Source organism: Arvicola amphibius, chromosome 14 (genome assembly GCF_903992535.2).
Source record: "Arvicola amphibius chromosome 14, mArvAmp1.2, whole genome shotgun sequence".
NCBI classification, from domain to species: Eukaryota; Metazoa; Chordata; class Mammalia; order Rodentia; family Cricetidae; genus Arvicola; species Arvicola amphibius.
In genome coordinates, this window is record NC_052060.1 from 35123356 (window position 1) to 35139195 (window position 15840).

General features: G+C 40.2%; 1 protein-coding gene across 1 annotated transcript in view; it reads right to left on the reverse strand.

Annotated features, from left to right (window-relative positions):
* The window catches only part of Ank2 (ankyrin 2), a 227539-nt gene that overhangs the window by 104089 nt on the left and 107610 nt on the right, over positions 1-15840 (reverse strand). Inside the window, exons 10-13 of the mRNA XM_038310750.2 lie at positions 11520-11618; positions 4638-4835; positions 1985-2083; positions 1725-1823 (exon numbers count right to left, since the gene is read on the reverse strand). Coding sequence (XP_038166678.1) covers positions 1725-1823; positions 1985-2083; positions 4638-4835; positions 11520-11618 — 495 coding nt within the window. The remainder of the gene's footprint in view (positions 1-1724; positions 1824-1984; positions 2084-4637; positions 4836-11519; positions 11619-15840) is intronic.

Here is a 15840-nt window from a genome sequence, read left to right on the forward strand (position 1 = left end):
TCTCTGTAAACTTTCGATAAGAGTTTTTGAAAATAAAAGATTAATAAGGAGCAAAAAGATGATTTTTATTCTTTTTTCTCTCTCTTTGTGTATGTGTATGCGTGCACATGCATGCGCCAGGGATTCAGATGACTTCCTCAATTGCTCTCCGCTTATTTTTTTGAGACAGAGTCTCCCAGCAAACTTGAAGCCCATCAATTGCTAGACTATCTGGTCAAAAGCCTCAGGAGTCCTATCTGTCTCCATAGTGAGCACCAGGACTGCAGAAACACACAGAACCTTTATATATGACATGGATGGAACTCAGACCCTCATACTTACATGGCAAGCACTCACTGACTGAGCTGTCTCTCTGGTCTTATGAGTTCTTTAAGCATTCAACAACTATTAAACTCAAGTTGGCACATTAGGAAATGACTCCTGTACTTGGTGGTTAAAAATTGCCATGTAGTGTTATATTTTTATAGGGCCAATATGTTATAATTAAGGAAACATATAAATACAGACCTGAAATTCTTTAATGGTTTTATTCTCACTCTTGAGTAATATAAAGAGTATATCAAATTAATTGGGTTCTCCCATGGACTCTGTCCCAGCACCAGAGCCTTCAAAAACTGCATAAAGTACAGAGAAATGAGAACGTGGGAAGAGTGCGGTAAGAGAGAACCCAGGCATTCTGTTTCACAGCGCACACGGGGAGAGCCAGCCCCAAATGAGCACACGCTGCAACCAACAGCTGAAGTAGGTTAACTTTAGTAGTGACTGCTGATGTTCGTGTAGGGAGAATTATTCTGTTGCATGTGCTTTTTAAAAACTGAATCCGCCTGCAGTCCTGGGAGTGTCTATTATCTGGATAAAAACACATGGTGGGTTCTCCTTCCTTGGGGATTTTACATCCGGTTAATTGCGATGAAAAAGTGACCAGAGATAGTTTAAAGGGTGATTCAAGACAGCAAGAGAAATGCACATATCCTACTTTAGGCCGGACAGAATTCTGGGACACCCAGTATTTAGTGGCAAGAAGAAAGGTGCCCAGAAACTAGCATTCATTTCATAATATTGTTGCTACCCATTTCAGGTGTGAGGAACCTTCACTGCACATATGAATAAGACGGAAGCTAAAACTCACTAGGAAAAGGCAACTGTCATGTAGAATAGAGGACACTCTGATACGAAGAGCAATTATCCTCACTGGAGCCTCTGTCTGATTAGTCTTTGCTAAGAATGATTATGGAGCTTACCTAATGGAAATTACCTGGAATACAATGCATTCAAGCAAGCTAGGGTAAACCCTGAAGACTGTTGTGCAAGGCACCCGTCATTTGTTTTCAGAGGCGTGTGTTTGTTTGAAGCACACTGCCAAGGCTGCCTCAGACTCACAAGACTCCGGCCTCAGTTTCCTGATGGCCAGAGACGGCAGATGTGTGTTCAACCTCACTCAGCCTCAGGGGCGTTTTAAAAACATACTCTGTTTTCCTATAAGCATTAGATGAATGTTTACTTCATCTGCACCAGGAAGCCTAAGCCATGTCAATACCCAGCTTCCGTTTATTTTCTGACACCTGGACTCTGCATTTAGGAAAGTTCTAAATGTTAGGTTACAAAATGTTGTTTCAGAAGCCCTTCTCTGAGCTCCGATGACACACACACACAGGCCCACACACACCCACTCTGAATGTCTCATCCTTTCTCCCTGTGGTTATTCTGACCCAAGCCATACTCACAATGTTAGTGACATCTGGAGAGGCTCCGTTCTGCAGCAGAAGGAGGACAATGTTCAAGTGGCCCATGAAGGCAGCCACATGTATTGGTGTGAGGCCAGACTGCGAAACAAAGCAACAGTAGTTTTACTCCTCTGCACGGTGGGCTTTGGGGGGCTTCTTCAGATAAATTAAGACGAGTGAAGAGGGACAGAGGACGGGTGAGAGGAAGAGGAAGGTGTAAGAGAAGGAATGTTTGGTGAGAAGCTGGAACACTTTTCTACCTCTGTTATAGCTTGGATTGAAGCCCCATATTTCACCAGCAGTTCCATGACTTTGATGCGGTTTTTCTTGCAGGCAATGTGCAGTGGAGTAAAACCATTCTGTGCAAAAGACAATCGAGTTAGTTGAAAACATGCAGAAACAATTCTCACGCAACTCCATGCTGGCACAGCACAGGCAGTAATGTTGGATCGTCACGTAATGTCTCTGTCTCTTCAAACCATATCGAAGTTGAAATTTGGGAAAAGAAGTGGCTGTGTGTGTGGGGGGGGGTAGGGTTGGGGGCGGAGAAGCTGGATTCTGAGTGCAGACAGTGGAGACCGACAAAAGCAGAGGAAAGTATGTGAGCCTACTTTTCACAGGAGAAAAAAAATAGAGGGCAAATATGCTTTAGGTGGCCTAAGGTGTTTTAGGCTGTCTGGATTGGTCAGGTGAGGGAGAAAAAGATGGAGGGTGTAGAGGAATATTTCAAAGGTAGAGGTCCAATTTCTCAGGGCATAAGAATTGTTCAATCGACTTTCAAAAAACTAACAGTATGACAGCTTTATAGAAAATGTTTCAACTTTGCTATTCTTTTCCTCGGGGAGAGTTTCAAATTAGCAGAAATTATTATGCTGCCAATATTTATGAAGAGAAGTTAAGTTTTATATTATAACAAGTATACCAATCGGATAAATTCAATTTTATAAAGAAACAGTTAAGTTCCCAGATATATTTTATTTTATGAGGAAATGACTACATTCCGGAGTATTTTCAAGAAGGATGCGGTGAATTTCTGGAACGGCTGCCGGACGACACCTCTGAGAGCTAAAGCTAAGTGTTGCCTCTGAAAGGCACGTGGAGTTTTGTAAACCAGGCTACCAGTTTCAGAAACTGGAGAAAGCGCACCAAAATGTACCTAGCTCCAGGCTAAATTGTTACGTATTATACCTTTTGCCTTTTTATTTGAATAGTTGCTCTTTTACAGAATGATACCTGTCTTGCCAATTAACAGTTTTAAATGTCCCGGGGGGATGAGCGTCATAGGTGTTCTCCTATGTTACCAGTTCTCAGGCTAACATATGGTCTCACTTAAGGGGTGACTTTGTGTTCTTTACAGTGGAGTGATGAGCAGAATGTGTTGAGTCATGTTCCCTGTTTATAAACTATGTCATGAACCAGAGATCAGTAGCCAAATGGACACGCAGCATTAAAATACATGCAACTGATCGCCTGTCATAGTTTCTAAGTTCTTTCATCACTATCTAATAAAAAAAGTGTTTTCAGCTTCTTATGAGAAATTTAAGGTCTTTATATACCTTGAAAGTATAATCACTTTCTAGTAATTAGTAACAGGTGAATTCCACTGAAATTTTTCAAAATAAATCAATATGCTCAATATTTAATAATTGAATAGATCAATTACTTTGCTTATTGGTCATATGATTGATTGACTTTTGAGAAAAGATGATCTCATTCATCCCAGACTGGCCTCAAACTTGCAATGTAGCCAAAGATGACCTTGAACCTCTGTCTCTTACCTACAGCTCCTGAATTCTAAGATTATAAGCATGTCCCATCATGCCTCATTTTTGTGGTGCTGGGGATGAAGCCACTGTTCCATTCATGCTAGTCAAGTATTCTACAAATTCAGCTCCTATCCTAGCCCAATATTTAGTCATTTTAACAACAGACTCTCAAAACTGTTTGAAGGGAATTTTAGTTGACATAAATCATGTGAACATATAGGAAAGCAAAACAGTGTGCTTAGCGTGAGAATTAGAAGATGAACGACATCAATTAGTGCCTGCCTGGCGTACTAATTAGTTAGCTATAAGTGAAGCAAGAAAGATTTGTTCCATATTATTACACCATGGGAGACACAAAGCTGCTCTGGGAATGGCTTCCTACAGGATCTCTTGAGCAGGTCCTGGAATGCTTTCTTTACAATGCCTTGCAAATCAGTAATACCCCAAGCATCACCCAGCCCATGGTTGGGTAGTCCGTCCATAAAGAAAATGTCCAGGGGACTCTCACCAGCTTCTGTCTTAGACCTCCTCATAGAGTCAAATATATTCACCATTTTAAAATCTTTATTTTCCTTAAGAGATTCATCAAGATCAAACTTTTCATACCTGTATCCTAATCTATCTAGTATTTAGAGGCACCTAGAAAGGACCTTTTTCTTTCTCTGCCTCTTTCTTTCTTTCTTTCTTTCTTTCTTTCTTTCTTTCTTTCTTTCTTTCTTTTTTTCTTTCTCCCTCATGAAGGGATTTCCCTGTGTAGCCCTGGGTGTCTTGGAACTAGTTATGTAGACCAGGCTGGCCTTGAACTCAGAGATAGATTAAAGGAAAGCACCAGCACACCCTGAGATTTCTTATTTTTTTAACATCTAGCTTCTATTTTAAAACACTTATCATCCCAGAGTTTTATACCATTTGCAACTTGTGGGTTTCAGAAATGACAATCTGGTGTTCTCCTAAATCTGCTCATGTTCATGACCACTTAGGAAACTATGAAAGCATAAAGTAGGCTGTCAGCTTTCAGGGAGTGACAAGCTTGGCAGTTATTAACTGTGGATCTATAACCATGCATTGGTGTAGGTGCCGTTGGCCAATCAATGTGATTTTGCTTTCTCAAGCTATATTTGGTGAATGTGGATTGGGCCAGGTTTACCAGGGCTCTCGCATTCGGGTTGGCTCTCTTGTCCAGAAGGAGTTTGGTGACACGGTAGTGACCACAATGTGCAGCAACATGAAGGGCCGTCAGGTAATCCAGGGTGACATCATCTACAGGCGCCTTGTGCTGTAGCAGGTGCTTCACACATTCCACGTGGTCCCCCTGGGCAGCCATGTGAAGTGGAGACAGCCCGTTCTGTACATCAAAACAAAGAAAAAGTAAATCCATGTTCTGTTTTCATCCCTTACAAAGTCAGTCTTGACCCTCAACACAGTTGGAGGCAGGAGAAATAACTCTTCCTTAATATCCAAATGTAGAGTACATTATGTTAGGTAAAAGTACATTCAAGTTTGTAACCATAGTAATCTTTAGCAAAAGACATCACATGCTTTTCACAGTATGTGTCAATTTAGCCTGATTTGACAAATTACGAGAACAGTATTAGATATATAGGAATGATGGCTCGTGCATAAATCATTTGCATTATATACTATAAAACGCAGTCTACATTAAATTATCTCTCTACCTGCGTTTCCCTTCCTGTATAAACAGAGAAGTACTTGGATAAAGAAGGGAAAAGTGAATGCATAGGGCAAGAAAATAGGAAAATTTTCACCATATCTTAGGTTCAGGCTTTAGAAAAATTCTGAGATGCTTTTTTATCCAATAATAATACAAGACTTACATTAAAGTATGAATGAAGAGACAGGTAGGTGTTGGAAGAGCATGAAGCCACTGAAGATCATGTATCAATGACCTCATGGCTCTCAACGTTGAGGACAGTCTAGACTCGCGATATTAATATAGACTCAAACAGCCTTCACCTTTACTGGGAAGGCAATCAAGAGTAAAACTTAAAGGATAGGGTAAGCCATTCTTCATAATCAGTGTAAGTCCAAACAACTTCCTATTTTCTGGAGTTTCTATTTTGTGGTTGCTTCCTTCTACCTTTACATAGGCTCTTGAAGACTTGCTTGACAAGCGCTTTTTAACCTGCTGAGCCATCTTGTCCCATCCCCAATTTCTCCCTCCACCCCGTTTTTTTAAGTAGGCAAATAAATGTCAAAAAGAAGAACTCACACAATGTTTAGAAAAAAATTAGAACATTGTCCATTCAAGAGACCATACTATTGCTAGTGCTTAATAACCACGCAGGAACCATCAAATATAGTTTGTTGATCAAATAACTATTTTGGTAATCTTGTTATCAGTTCAAAGAAGTAGAAATTATGTTTACAAAAAATGATATAAAAGGCCCACAGTCCAGTATTCTCAATAAGAAAGGTGACTTCGAGAATGAGAAATAGCTACAAGTAAACATATAAAAATCTTAACTGTGGTTGTTTATGGGTGGAAGAGTTCAAGGGAACTGAAAATGATGTCATTTGTTCTTGAAATTAACGGCATTAGGAATCATTGTTTTGATATTTAGAAATACATTAAATGGACTTTGAAAAGAGGAACAGGTAGGTAAGAAAGTACACACTTCAGGGAAAGAAAATGTCTAAGTACAGATAAAACAAGCCGGAGTAGTGCTCATCTGAATTTCTGTCATCCATTGTTGCTGCTTGAAGGTTATGTCTGAAATTAGACAACATTTCAGTCTTTGTCTAACCCAGGGTCCTCCAGTTATTTTCAACCCTCCTTTTCAACCTTCTCTTCTAACACATCTCCATTTCTTTGTGTTAGCTACCACCCTCAGAAACACTTTCTTCCACGGACCACCAGTGCCTACACTGGGCTGAGAAACAAACAGTTGATTTTCACTATCTTTCCTGTCCTCCATTTCAAGACTCTCTAAAATTAAAATTACTCACAGTCCTGCAGCATCCTGCCTGCAGAAAGCTCTCCTCCGACCCTACTTCTGCTTCCTGGGCCTCTGTCTCTTGGTCCACAGACCCAGGTCATTCTAGCATTTTCCTGCTGTCCCTCTCGGCCTTTCTTCCCAGGCCCTCTACTCCTTTGTGCCAGTCACTGACCTGCAGAAACGGTCTTCACAAAGGACCCCACAGCCACTACACTTGTTTCAGGTCCAGGGGGGCAACAACAATGAACAAAACATCCACCCAAAAACAACAAGGACAGATATCTACACCAGAAAACAACTTACACCATTATACCAGATGCCTGGATCCCAGCACAAAAACACAAGCATGAGCAGCCAAGACAATATACTTCCTCCAGAAGGCAGAAACCATATAACAATAGTTCTCCCCAGCCTAAATGTGATTTAGCTGAAGCACAAGACAAGGACTTAAAAACAACAATTAAGAATATATTCAAAGAACTTAAAGAGTATATAAATAAATGGCTTAATGAAGACTATGAAAGCACAAGCAGTTGAATGAAATAATGAAAACATTTCAAGAAATAAAAGAAATAGAATCACTAGGGAAAATCCAAACTAAAATAAAACTGAAAATCAAAACATTAGGATACCAAACCTCAGAGGTAAGCCCCATCAGAGATTATAAGCCATGGAAAAGAGAATTCCAGATCTTTAAGACACGGTCGGAGAAATGGATAGCTCAGTCCAAGAAGATGTTAAATCTAAAAAGTCCAGATACAAAACAACCAGGATATCTGGGACACCATGAAAAGACCAAACCTATAAATAATAGGTATAGAGGAATAAGAAGAAACCCAGGTCAAAGAAGACTATAGAAAAAAAATTCTCCAGTCTAAAGAAAGATATAGGAATCATGGTATGAGAAGCATATAGAACAACAAACAGACAGGACCAAAACAAAAACTGCCCAGGACACATAATAATCAAGGCACTAAATGTTCAGAACAAAGAAAGGACATTAAAAGCTTCATGGGAGAAAGACTAAGTCATGTATAAAGTCAGACTCGTTACAATGACACCTGACTTTTCAGTGGAGACTATGAAAGCCATAAGGAGTCATATTATACAACCTCTAAGAGACAACAGATGCCATACCAGACACTATACCTGATGATCTGAAGAAAGAGTCCTATACAACTATAGAACAGAGGAAACACAAAGACAAGCACTCCATGACGGGAACATACGTGAAAGACCTCAACAGACAGGAAGGAAGTGGCTATGTCTTAAGGTAAGTGGATAAGGAGGCTGAATAAGGAGAGGGGTTCAAAGGCATAAGAGATTTTGTGAGAGAGGTCTTGCATGGTTGGAAGGGCTGGGACAAGAGGATTTGCCTTGGGTAATGTGTTCAGAACAGCTGGGTTAAAGAAAAAAACGAACAGAAACCAGTTAGGGACCTCTTCCACCATCCAAGTGGGACATGTGGTGGCGATGCGGCTCTTCAGCAGCTTCTGGTTTAATGATGCAAATAGAAGGAAGAGGCAAGGAGCAGAGAGTGAGAAACAGAGTCCATGATATAAAGGATTGGAGCAATTGAAAGAACAAGATGCCCATGAAGGAAGATACAAGACTCAAAGAGAACCATATTTAGGGGCGGGCAAAATATCATCACAGAAGTCTAGAAATAGCCACATGTGTGTCAGAAGAACATAGGAACTGTTTAAAGATAAACTTCAGGAAACGTCAGAGGAAGTGTGTATGGAGAGAGAGAGAGAGAGAACAAAGACAGAATGGGACCTCTAACACAGGATTGCTAACAGCCAGAGAGCTGGGCAATAAAGAGAAAAACGTCACGGAGACTGGGAAACGGATGCCTGCAGTACAGAAGGAATCCAAAAAAATATAATGTACTAGAAGGCAAATGAGAAACACGTTTGGAGAGAGGAGGAATGGGAAGCTGTGCCAGGTGACAGAAATAGGAGAGAACACAGACTCCACGGGCTCTGATTCATGGGCCCAGCGAGCTGGGAAAGTGGGAGTTTGTGGACATTGTTTACTTCACAACGTGTCCAGCTTGCTTCAGTTTTTCTCAGGTTTGCATGAAGAAAAAAAAAAAAAGATGTCTAAGCAATTTAAAGAACAAAATGTGACTTATTTAGGTAGCAGGGAGCGAGATGAATCACTATGGAAATTGCAGTGTAATGTGTCACTGGGCTAAGCTAAGGTTAGTGACCACAGTCTGAGGGACTACATCACTGTGGCCACACTCAGGTACAGGAATGTAACATGGATTTAGTCACCAGAGGCCATAGGGAGTTGTTCAAGGGAGTGCTAAAAAGGGAACTTCGTTGTTCAGAGGTAAGGGACCAAGGGGAGGATAGAGACAGCGGCGCAAACAGCGCAACTGCCTAGGGTTGGAGACTCAGAGTGAGCTGAGACCTAGGAGGGTGGGTGGAGAATGTGAGGTTAGACTTGAGAATGACAGAGGCCTTATAGTCAGGACACTGAGAATTCGGCATGGATTATAGTGAGGATTCATTTTGCTGAGAGCTACAGCTTTCAAAGAATGGGGGAAAATTGCTTTGAGGAGGAAGCCTGGGTGACTCAAAACTGAGAGCTGTAGTGGGGAGAGAGGGAGGGCACGATGCTACCTACGCATGTGTAGTGGCTAGTCCTCCTCCAACCTGATCAGTTCGTCTGCTCTGACTCCTTTACCCTCACAGAGCTCTGCTTTTCAGTCTCCTGTCTCTGCTGCCCTGGACAGTCTAAGCTTCTTCAAGATGCTTTCTGATGAGAATTCACCTTGCTAGTTCCTTGGTAACCAGAACAGCGCCTGGCACATTGCCTCTTCCTCATACACGATATAGCAGGATGCAGGACTGAATGGGTATAACCATCTCTGTGCTGGACCCTTAAATTTAAATGACTCCTCCTTTGAGAGGAAGCTCACCTTAAAACTCACATTCAGGTAATCCATATTCTCGCTGGTTATGAATCCATTGTCAGTGCAAGGTAAAGAAGGTTATTTGAAAATTTTCGTGGAAGATCACATAGGGTTCCGTTTTATACGGATTTTAAAAATTTGGGTATAACACGGTTGGACTGTGATTTTGTTTCCATTTAAATTGCAGCCTATTCCTTCAACAAGCTCTCCATGATCTCTCTCCAGAACCCAGTCTAAACTGTTGCATACTTTAAAATACACTTTTGCAACATTCGCAGTACAGAACGATAATGAAAATAATGCAGGAAACTGACTTCACTTTATGTCTTTCATGTATGAAGTCAGTTTCTCTAGTGGCTGGCGGGGCTCGCTGGTGGGGCATATCTTTTAGAGAAAGACTGAGTTCTCTGTAAATTGTAAGTGTGTGTGCTGGTTCGCTCCAAATGATACCAAATGATACCAAGGAAATTATCAATTAAAGTAGAGATTGAGCCAGGCATGGAGGCACAGGCCTGTAATCTCGGCACATGGGAGGCAAAGGCAGGCTGATTTATGATTTGGAGGCCAACCTGGTCTACAGAGCAAGTTTCAGGACTATATAGAGAAACCCTGTCTCAAAACACCAGTGCATCATATACATATAAAAATTTATTTATCGGCCAGGCGGTGGTGGCGCACGCCTTTAATCCCAGCACTCGGGAGGCAGAGGCAGGCGGATCTCTGTGAGTTCGAGGCCAGCCTGGTCTACAAGAGCTAGTTCCAGGACAGGCTCTCAAGAAAAAAAAAGCTGCAGAGAAACCCTGTCTCGAAAAACCGAAAAAAAAAAAATTATCAAAGTAATACCATTAACACTGAAAGATAAAGCTTTGCATTTCTATGTTCTTTTTCTTTTGGGTAATATTAATTAGAACAATTACTTAATAGTAGAGTTGGTTGACTACATTGATTATCTACATTATTTCCATTATCATTCTACACTGTGAATGCTCTCTCTCTCTCTCTCTCTCTCTCTCTCTCTCTCTCTCTCTCTCTGTGTGTGTGTGTGTGTGTGTGTGTGTGTGTGTGTGTTGAAGATACGTCATGTGAGGCCAGTATCCTGGTTTTCTCCATCTTGCCCTATTGCTAGCACTGGGGATTATCAGCATTATTAAGAGGTAGGAACAGGGTGGAATCAGGAGAAAATGTAGGAGGTTTACATCAGAATTTTTATTGTATTTAAGGATTTAAAAATTGTTGTGTATCCCATTAAATAATTCTGGGTGATTAAATGTCCATTTAGGCATCACAGTATTTTCTGATAGATATTAGAGAAATGCAAAACAATAAAGTTTACAAACATCGATAATGCAAACCTCCAAACAACTCATTTACTGTGTGATGTTTATTCACATGGGTTTTCTTATCTGAACACCATAATAAAGAGAGGCAAAACAATTCTCTTTGTATTATACCATAAAGAACAGAATGATTGCTTTAGATTGCTTTGTGGTTCTTTATATATGACTAATCCTAAGGTATGCTGCTCCTATCACCATTATAAATCCCTACTATAGTCAACAACTCAGTAAATATTCTAATTAATGTTACCAAAAGGAGAAATATTTAATAAATTCTAAGCTGTATCTTCCAGTGTTAATGATATTACCTTGAAAGATAATTCCACATGTGTTATATAGTCATCTTAGAAAGTCAAAAAAATTAGCTTATACAATGTAATAGTCTCATATATATTAATATATTTAATATTCTTTTTTTAAAGTCTTAAATTTTCTTTTTTTTCTCATTTTTTATTAAAAATTTCCATCTACTCCCCTCCTCCTCCCACTTCCCTCCCCTCCCTTCCACCCATACCCCCACTCCGCCCCTCTCCAAGCCAAAGAGCCATATTCTTTTTATATGATATTGTTAGTCAAGTTTTCATTTACAGTAAAATAATAGGTCTTTTAAAAAACAGTAGGAAACTAGAGGTATTCATTTAGCACATCATGATGTATGCATTTGCTCATTTTAATAATTTTGCAAATTTAGTATTTATTTCTTATTTTGAGCAATTCAGTAAGTTTTACTGGTGGTTTAGTTTTAAGAAGAGAGACCACCCAAAGTGCCTTAAGTGTCCTCGGATGCCATCTTTCTCACAATGACTCACCTTGGTCCTTGCCAGCAAGGGGGCACCCCGTTCCAGCAGCAGTTCCACCGCTTGGTCATGCCCACTTCGCGCAGCACAGTGAAGTGGTGTCAACCCGTCCTGGCAAAAGAATGAAGATACTAAACCTGAGTTCACACTCCTTTAAAAAGAAACAAACCAAAACATGATTATGCCCTTTGCCACTGATAGGAAAGAGGCTGAAATTTAATCCTGATGACCTGATAAGAGCATAACAAAATGGCAGCAGCTTACCTAACAGAGAGAGGGGGTGAAAAAGAGAAGACAGAAAAAGATTATGACATAGAATTAGAAAGGGAAAACAGAGGCTCCCCGCAACTCTGCTCCAATATAGGCAGACTGTATTGGAACAGGTTGAATTCTGGTCTAATGTTTGCATATCCCAGGAGACAAAAAGGCACAGAACACATTGATGTATATCATCCTACTCGCTGGAAACCAAAGCTGTGGTTGTACTGTTATGCCCTTTGATTTTGGTTTGCTTTGCATCAACAAAAGACTGTGTTCTTTGCTTTACAGAAGCTTCTCAGTTTCAGGAGGTCCCATTTATTATTTGTTGCTCTCAGTGGCTGTGCTACTGGAGTTATATTTAGGAAGTGGTCTTCTGTGCCTATGCGTTCAAGGCTACTTCCCACTTTCTCTTCTATGAGGTTCTGTGTGGTTGGTTTTATGTTGAGGTCTTAGGTATAAACCCAAAAGATGCTCAATCATACCACAAGGACATTTGCTCAACCGTGTTCATAGCAGCATTATTCATGATAGACAGAATCTGGAAACAACCTAGATGCCCCTCAACTTAAGAATGAATAAGGAAAATATGGTACATTTACACAGTTGAGTACTACTCAACAGTCAAAATTAGGTTAAAAAATGACATTTTGAAATTTGCAGGCAAATAGACAGAACTAGAAGAGAAAAACATACTGAGTAAGGTAACCCAGAATCAGAAAGACAAATATAATTTACTCACTCATAAGTGGCTTTTAGATATAAAGCCAAAAACAACCAGCCTATAGTTTACAATCCCAAAGAAACTAGATAACAAAGAAGACCCTAAGAGATGAATATATGGATCCACCTAGGAAGGAGTAAGAAACAAGATCTCCTGAGTAAATTGGGAGCATGGGGACAAGGAGAGAGGATGAAAGGGGAGAGGGGAGGAAGGAAGGTGAGTGGGAAAAAATATATAGCTTAGTTAAAACAATAAACTATAAAAAAATTTAAAAACATATTTGGACCCAACTGTGCAGGGAGGGTTGCCACATTATTTTCAAGACTTCCCATCAGGAGATGAAAGGGAGATTGAGCTGGGAAAAAATGGAAATGATAATGTTTTTCTGTCTTGATACCAGCACCCTGTAGTAGCAATATAAGTTGTATAGTAAATGACATAGCATGGTTTCTCAAGTGCATGCTTGGTGGGCTTCATCAATCTTCAGTTTGAGGAATGTCAGGCAGTAAGCAGAGAACTCTGTGCCTTGGACTCCAGACACACAAAGCCCTGTGGTGAATCAAAGATGAGACGTCTTTGACCAAAGTCAAAGGCGAGGATCCATGCTGTGCACAAAGAGAAAGCAACTTCTTATTCTGTTTGTCTTAGAGCCTTAAGAGAATGGCAAGGGGAGAGATGCTGGCTTACATGCTTCAATGGTAAAGAAAGATATATCATTTTGTATGAACTGCCTAAATATGCTCTTTGTAAATAGGGAAAAATCCCAAAAATACCTTTCAGAAAACAACAGGAACTCTGGAGGGAACTTTTAGCATTCCCACAAGAGCATCAAAGAACTAGTAAGGACTAAGTTCTCGGTCTCATGGTTAATGATACGATGCACCTGCCCACACGAGAGCCCAGCAACTAGTGATGCTAAATTCATTGTCTGCCATGCTCAGCTTGGCTGGAATTTGAATGTTTACTACAAAGCACACCATCAAATTATTGGCAATTCTTGTCTGGGTTTTATATTCCAGGACCTCTAAGTTATAGTTTAAAGGCTAAATTTCTCTGCCATCCAAAGTTCCCTTATTCATGTGCCCTTTCTTCTTCACTAAAACCAGACAGACATGCTGGCTTCTCTGCTGTGAGTGATTTGGCAAAGGCTACTCAGTTAACATAAGAGAGGCATCACCTCTCCAACTGGCAGCTCAAAACTGCTTTGTTCAACCATTGCTTCCCTTATCTTTTCCATTCTTTGCTCTCTGACTGTGCTATTTTTCCAGTAATGGATGCTGAAATCAGATCGTTGTTATAAAAATGCTGCATGTCCTAGCTCACGTTACATAATGGTGCAACAATCCATTTCACCCTCTTAGCAATCTCATTTCTTAGATGAAGACCTTCATATTTCTCGGAAAATTATGTTTCATAAGTTGTTGAGAAGAAAAATTACGATGATATTTCTAGTGTATTTAACAAGATGCCTAGAACACCACTCATATATGATCGCTGGTAGCTGTCACCACTCTCTAATTACCTCTCCTTAAAAGTAGAAAGAGGGTTTCCTTTTTTCTGATGTGTTTTGTTCAACAACCTTCAACATTTTTGTGTACTTCTATTGTTGACAATGAAATACGTGTTTTAATATTTTAAATATAGTCCTCCTATGGGGTAGTTCTATATCTAAATAACAAATAAGTTTTAAAACAAGAAAGAGTAATGTTCTTAATAAAAACCAAATTATTAGTCTCACTTTAACTATCTATCAAATTTATAGTTCAACATTAAAGTCAGGGGAGTAGATTTATCAAAGGGCTGTGATTAAAACGCCTCCGAGGTGCACTCTAAGGCTTTCCAATGGCGAGGTTTCCAAGATGCCCAGCACCTTAGTGGTCACCAAAACAGAGGTGACAGTGGGGAGGAAAAGGCACAGATTCATTTTTATGCCAACAAAAAAACCTCTATAAATTGTGCTTTCCTTCAGATAATGGAACCCTCAAACATGTGAAATGGAACAAGCAGAGGAGGGAGAATTCTAGACAGAATAAGTGATATTCTGATGATTTGTGAATATCTTGATTGTTAGAACCGAAAATGAAGATAATTAAGACTTTGAAATTACGTGTCTAGAAACCTGTTTATAATAATAGTCAAACAATTAAGCATTTTCTATTTCAACTATGCTTTAAGAGATCGGAAAGCAAGCTTGACTCCATTATCTTCCATTAACTTAGTAATCAAGTACTATATTCCAGAATGGGCCTCTCGCCCCACGTCACAATCCTTGAGTTCAGCCTTCACCTCGGCTTTGGTAAGAGGCATATGATTCCTTTAGCTGTGGCTGGGGTATGGGACTCCAACAATGCTGTAAAGCAGAGCAATCAGTGCTACTTAGGCATGAGGATGCTTAGCCCCTGAGTGGAAGGCTTACCAGAGCAGCACTGTGCACCATGCTACATGTGCTGAATGAAGCTAGCCCACAAGGAGCTCACTTTCCCATTCCATGCCATTTCTGCCTACAGCAACAGCATGTTACTATCTCTCTGCAGATAGTAGAGAGAATATTTATACCACGGAAATCAGCAAGGGGAAAGACTACAAACTAAGCCATTTCATTTTATCTTGTTTTTAAAGAACCTGTTATTAAATATTCACCAGTATACAGTATTCCTTGGGTCAATCCTTCCTCCCCACCACTGTGTGTGTGTGTGTGTGTGTGTGTGTGTGTGTGTGTGTGTGTGTGTGTGTGTCTGTGTGTGTTTAACTCTCTCCCAGACCTGCTCTCTCTTCTGCACTCTCCACAATACTAAGCATCAAGTGTGGCCTCAGATATACTGGGCAAGTGCTTTTTACTGAGCAATGCCACCAGCCCATGACTTGATCTGGGAATAGGGAGAGATGATCTGGCTTGTTCAGTGTTGGGTCTCCTGAATTCATGGCATGAACAGGAACTCAGAAAACTGCGGAGAGGATGAAAGAACAGAATGTCCAGACTCTATACAGAACTAGAAAATCTGCTCCTTGCATCTTAATGCTTGATTCAAATTCAATTTACTTTATCCAAAAGCTACAGAGGACAAAATGTGGCCCCAAATTCACTCCCCTGTGCTTCCAAATTAATAACTTTCCTAAGAACAATTAAAGGCAAGACTATCATAAGAGTCCATGTCTCTTTATTTCTGAGCACCTCGATTTTTGAAAACGGTGCTATCAGTGTTAGACTTTGTATATGTAATGCATGTGACCCAAGAAGACAAGAACATCTTTGAAGAACTCAGGAAGTACTATAATGGCAAACGGAAACAAACTCAACTGTTCACTAATGAGTATCTGCTTCAGAACAGCATTAACAAAAGTAGTGAATAT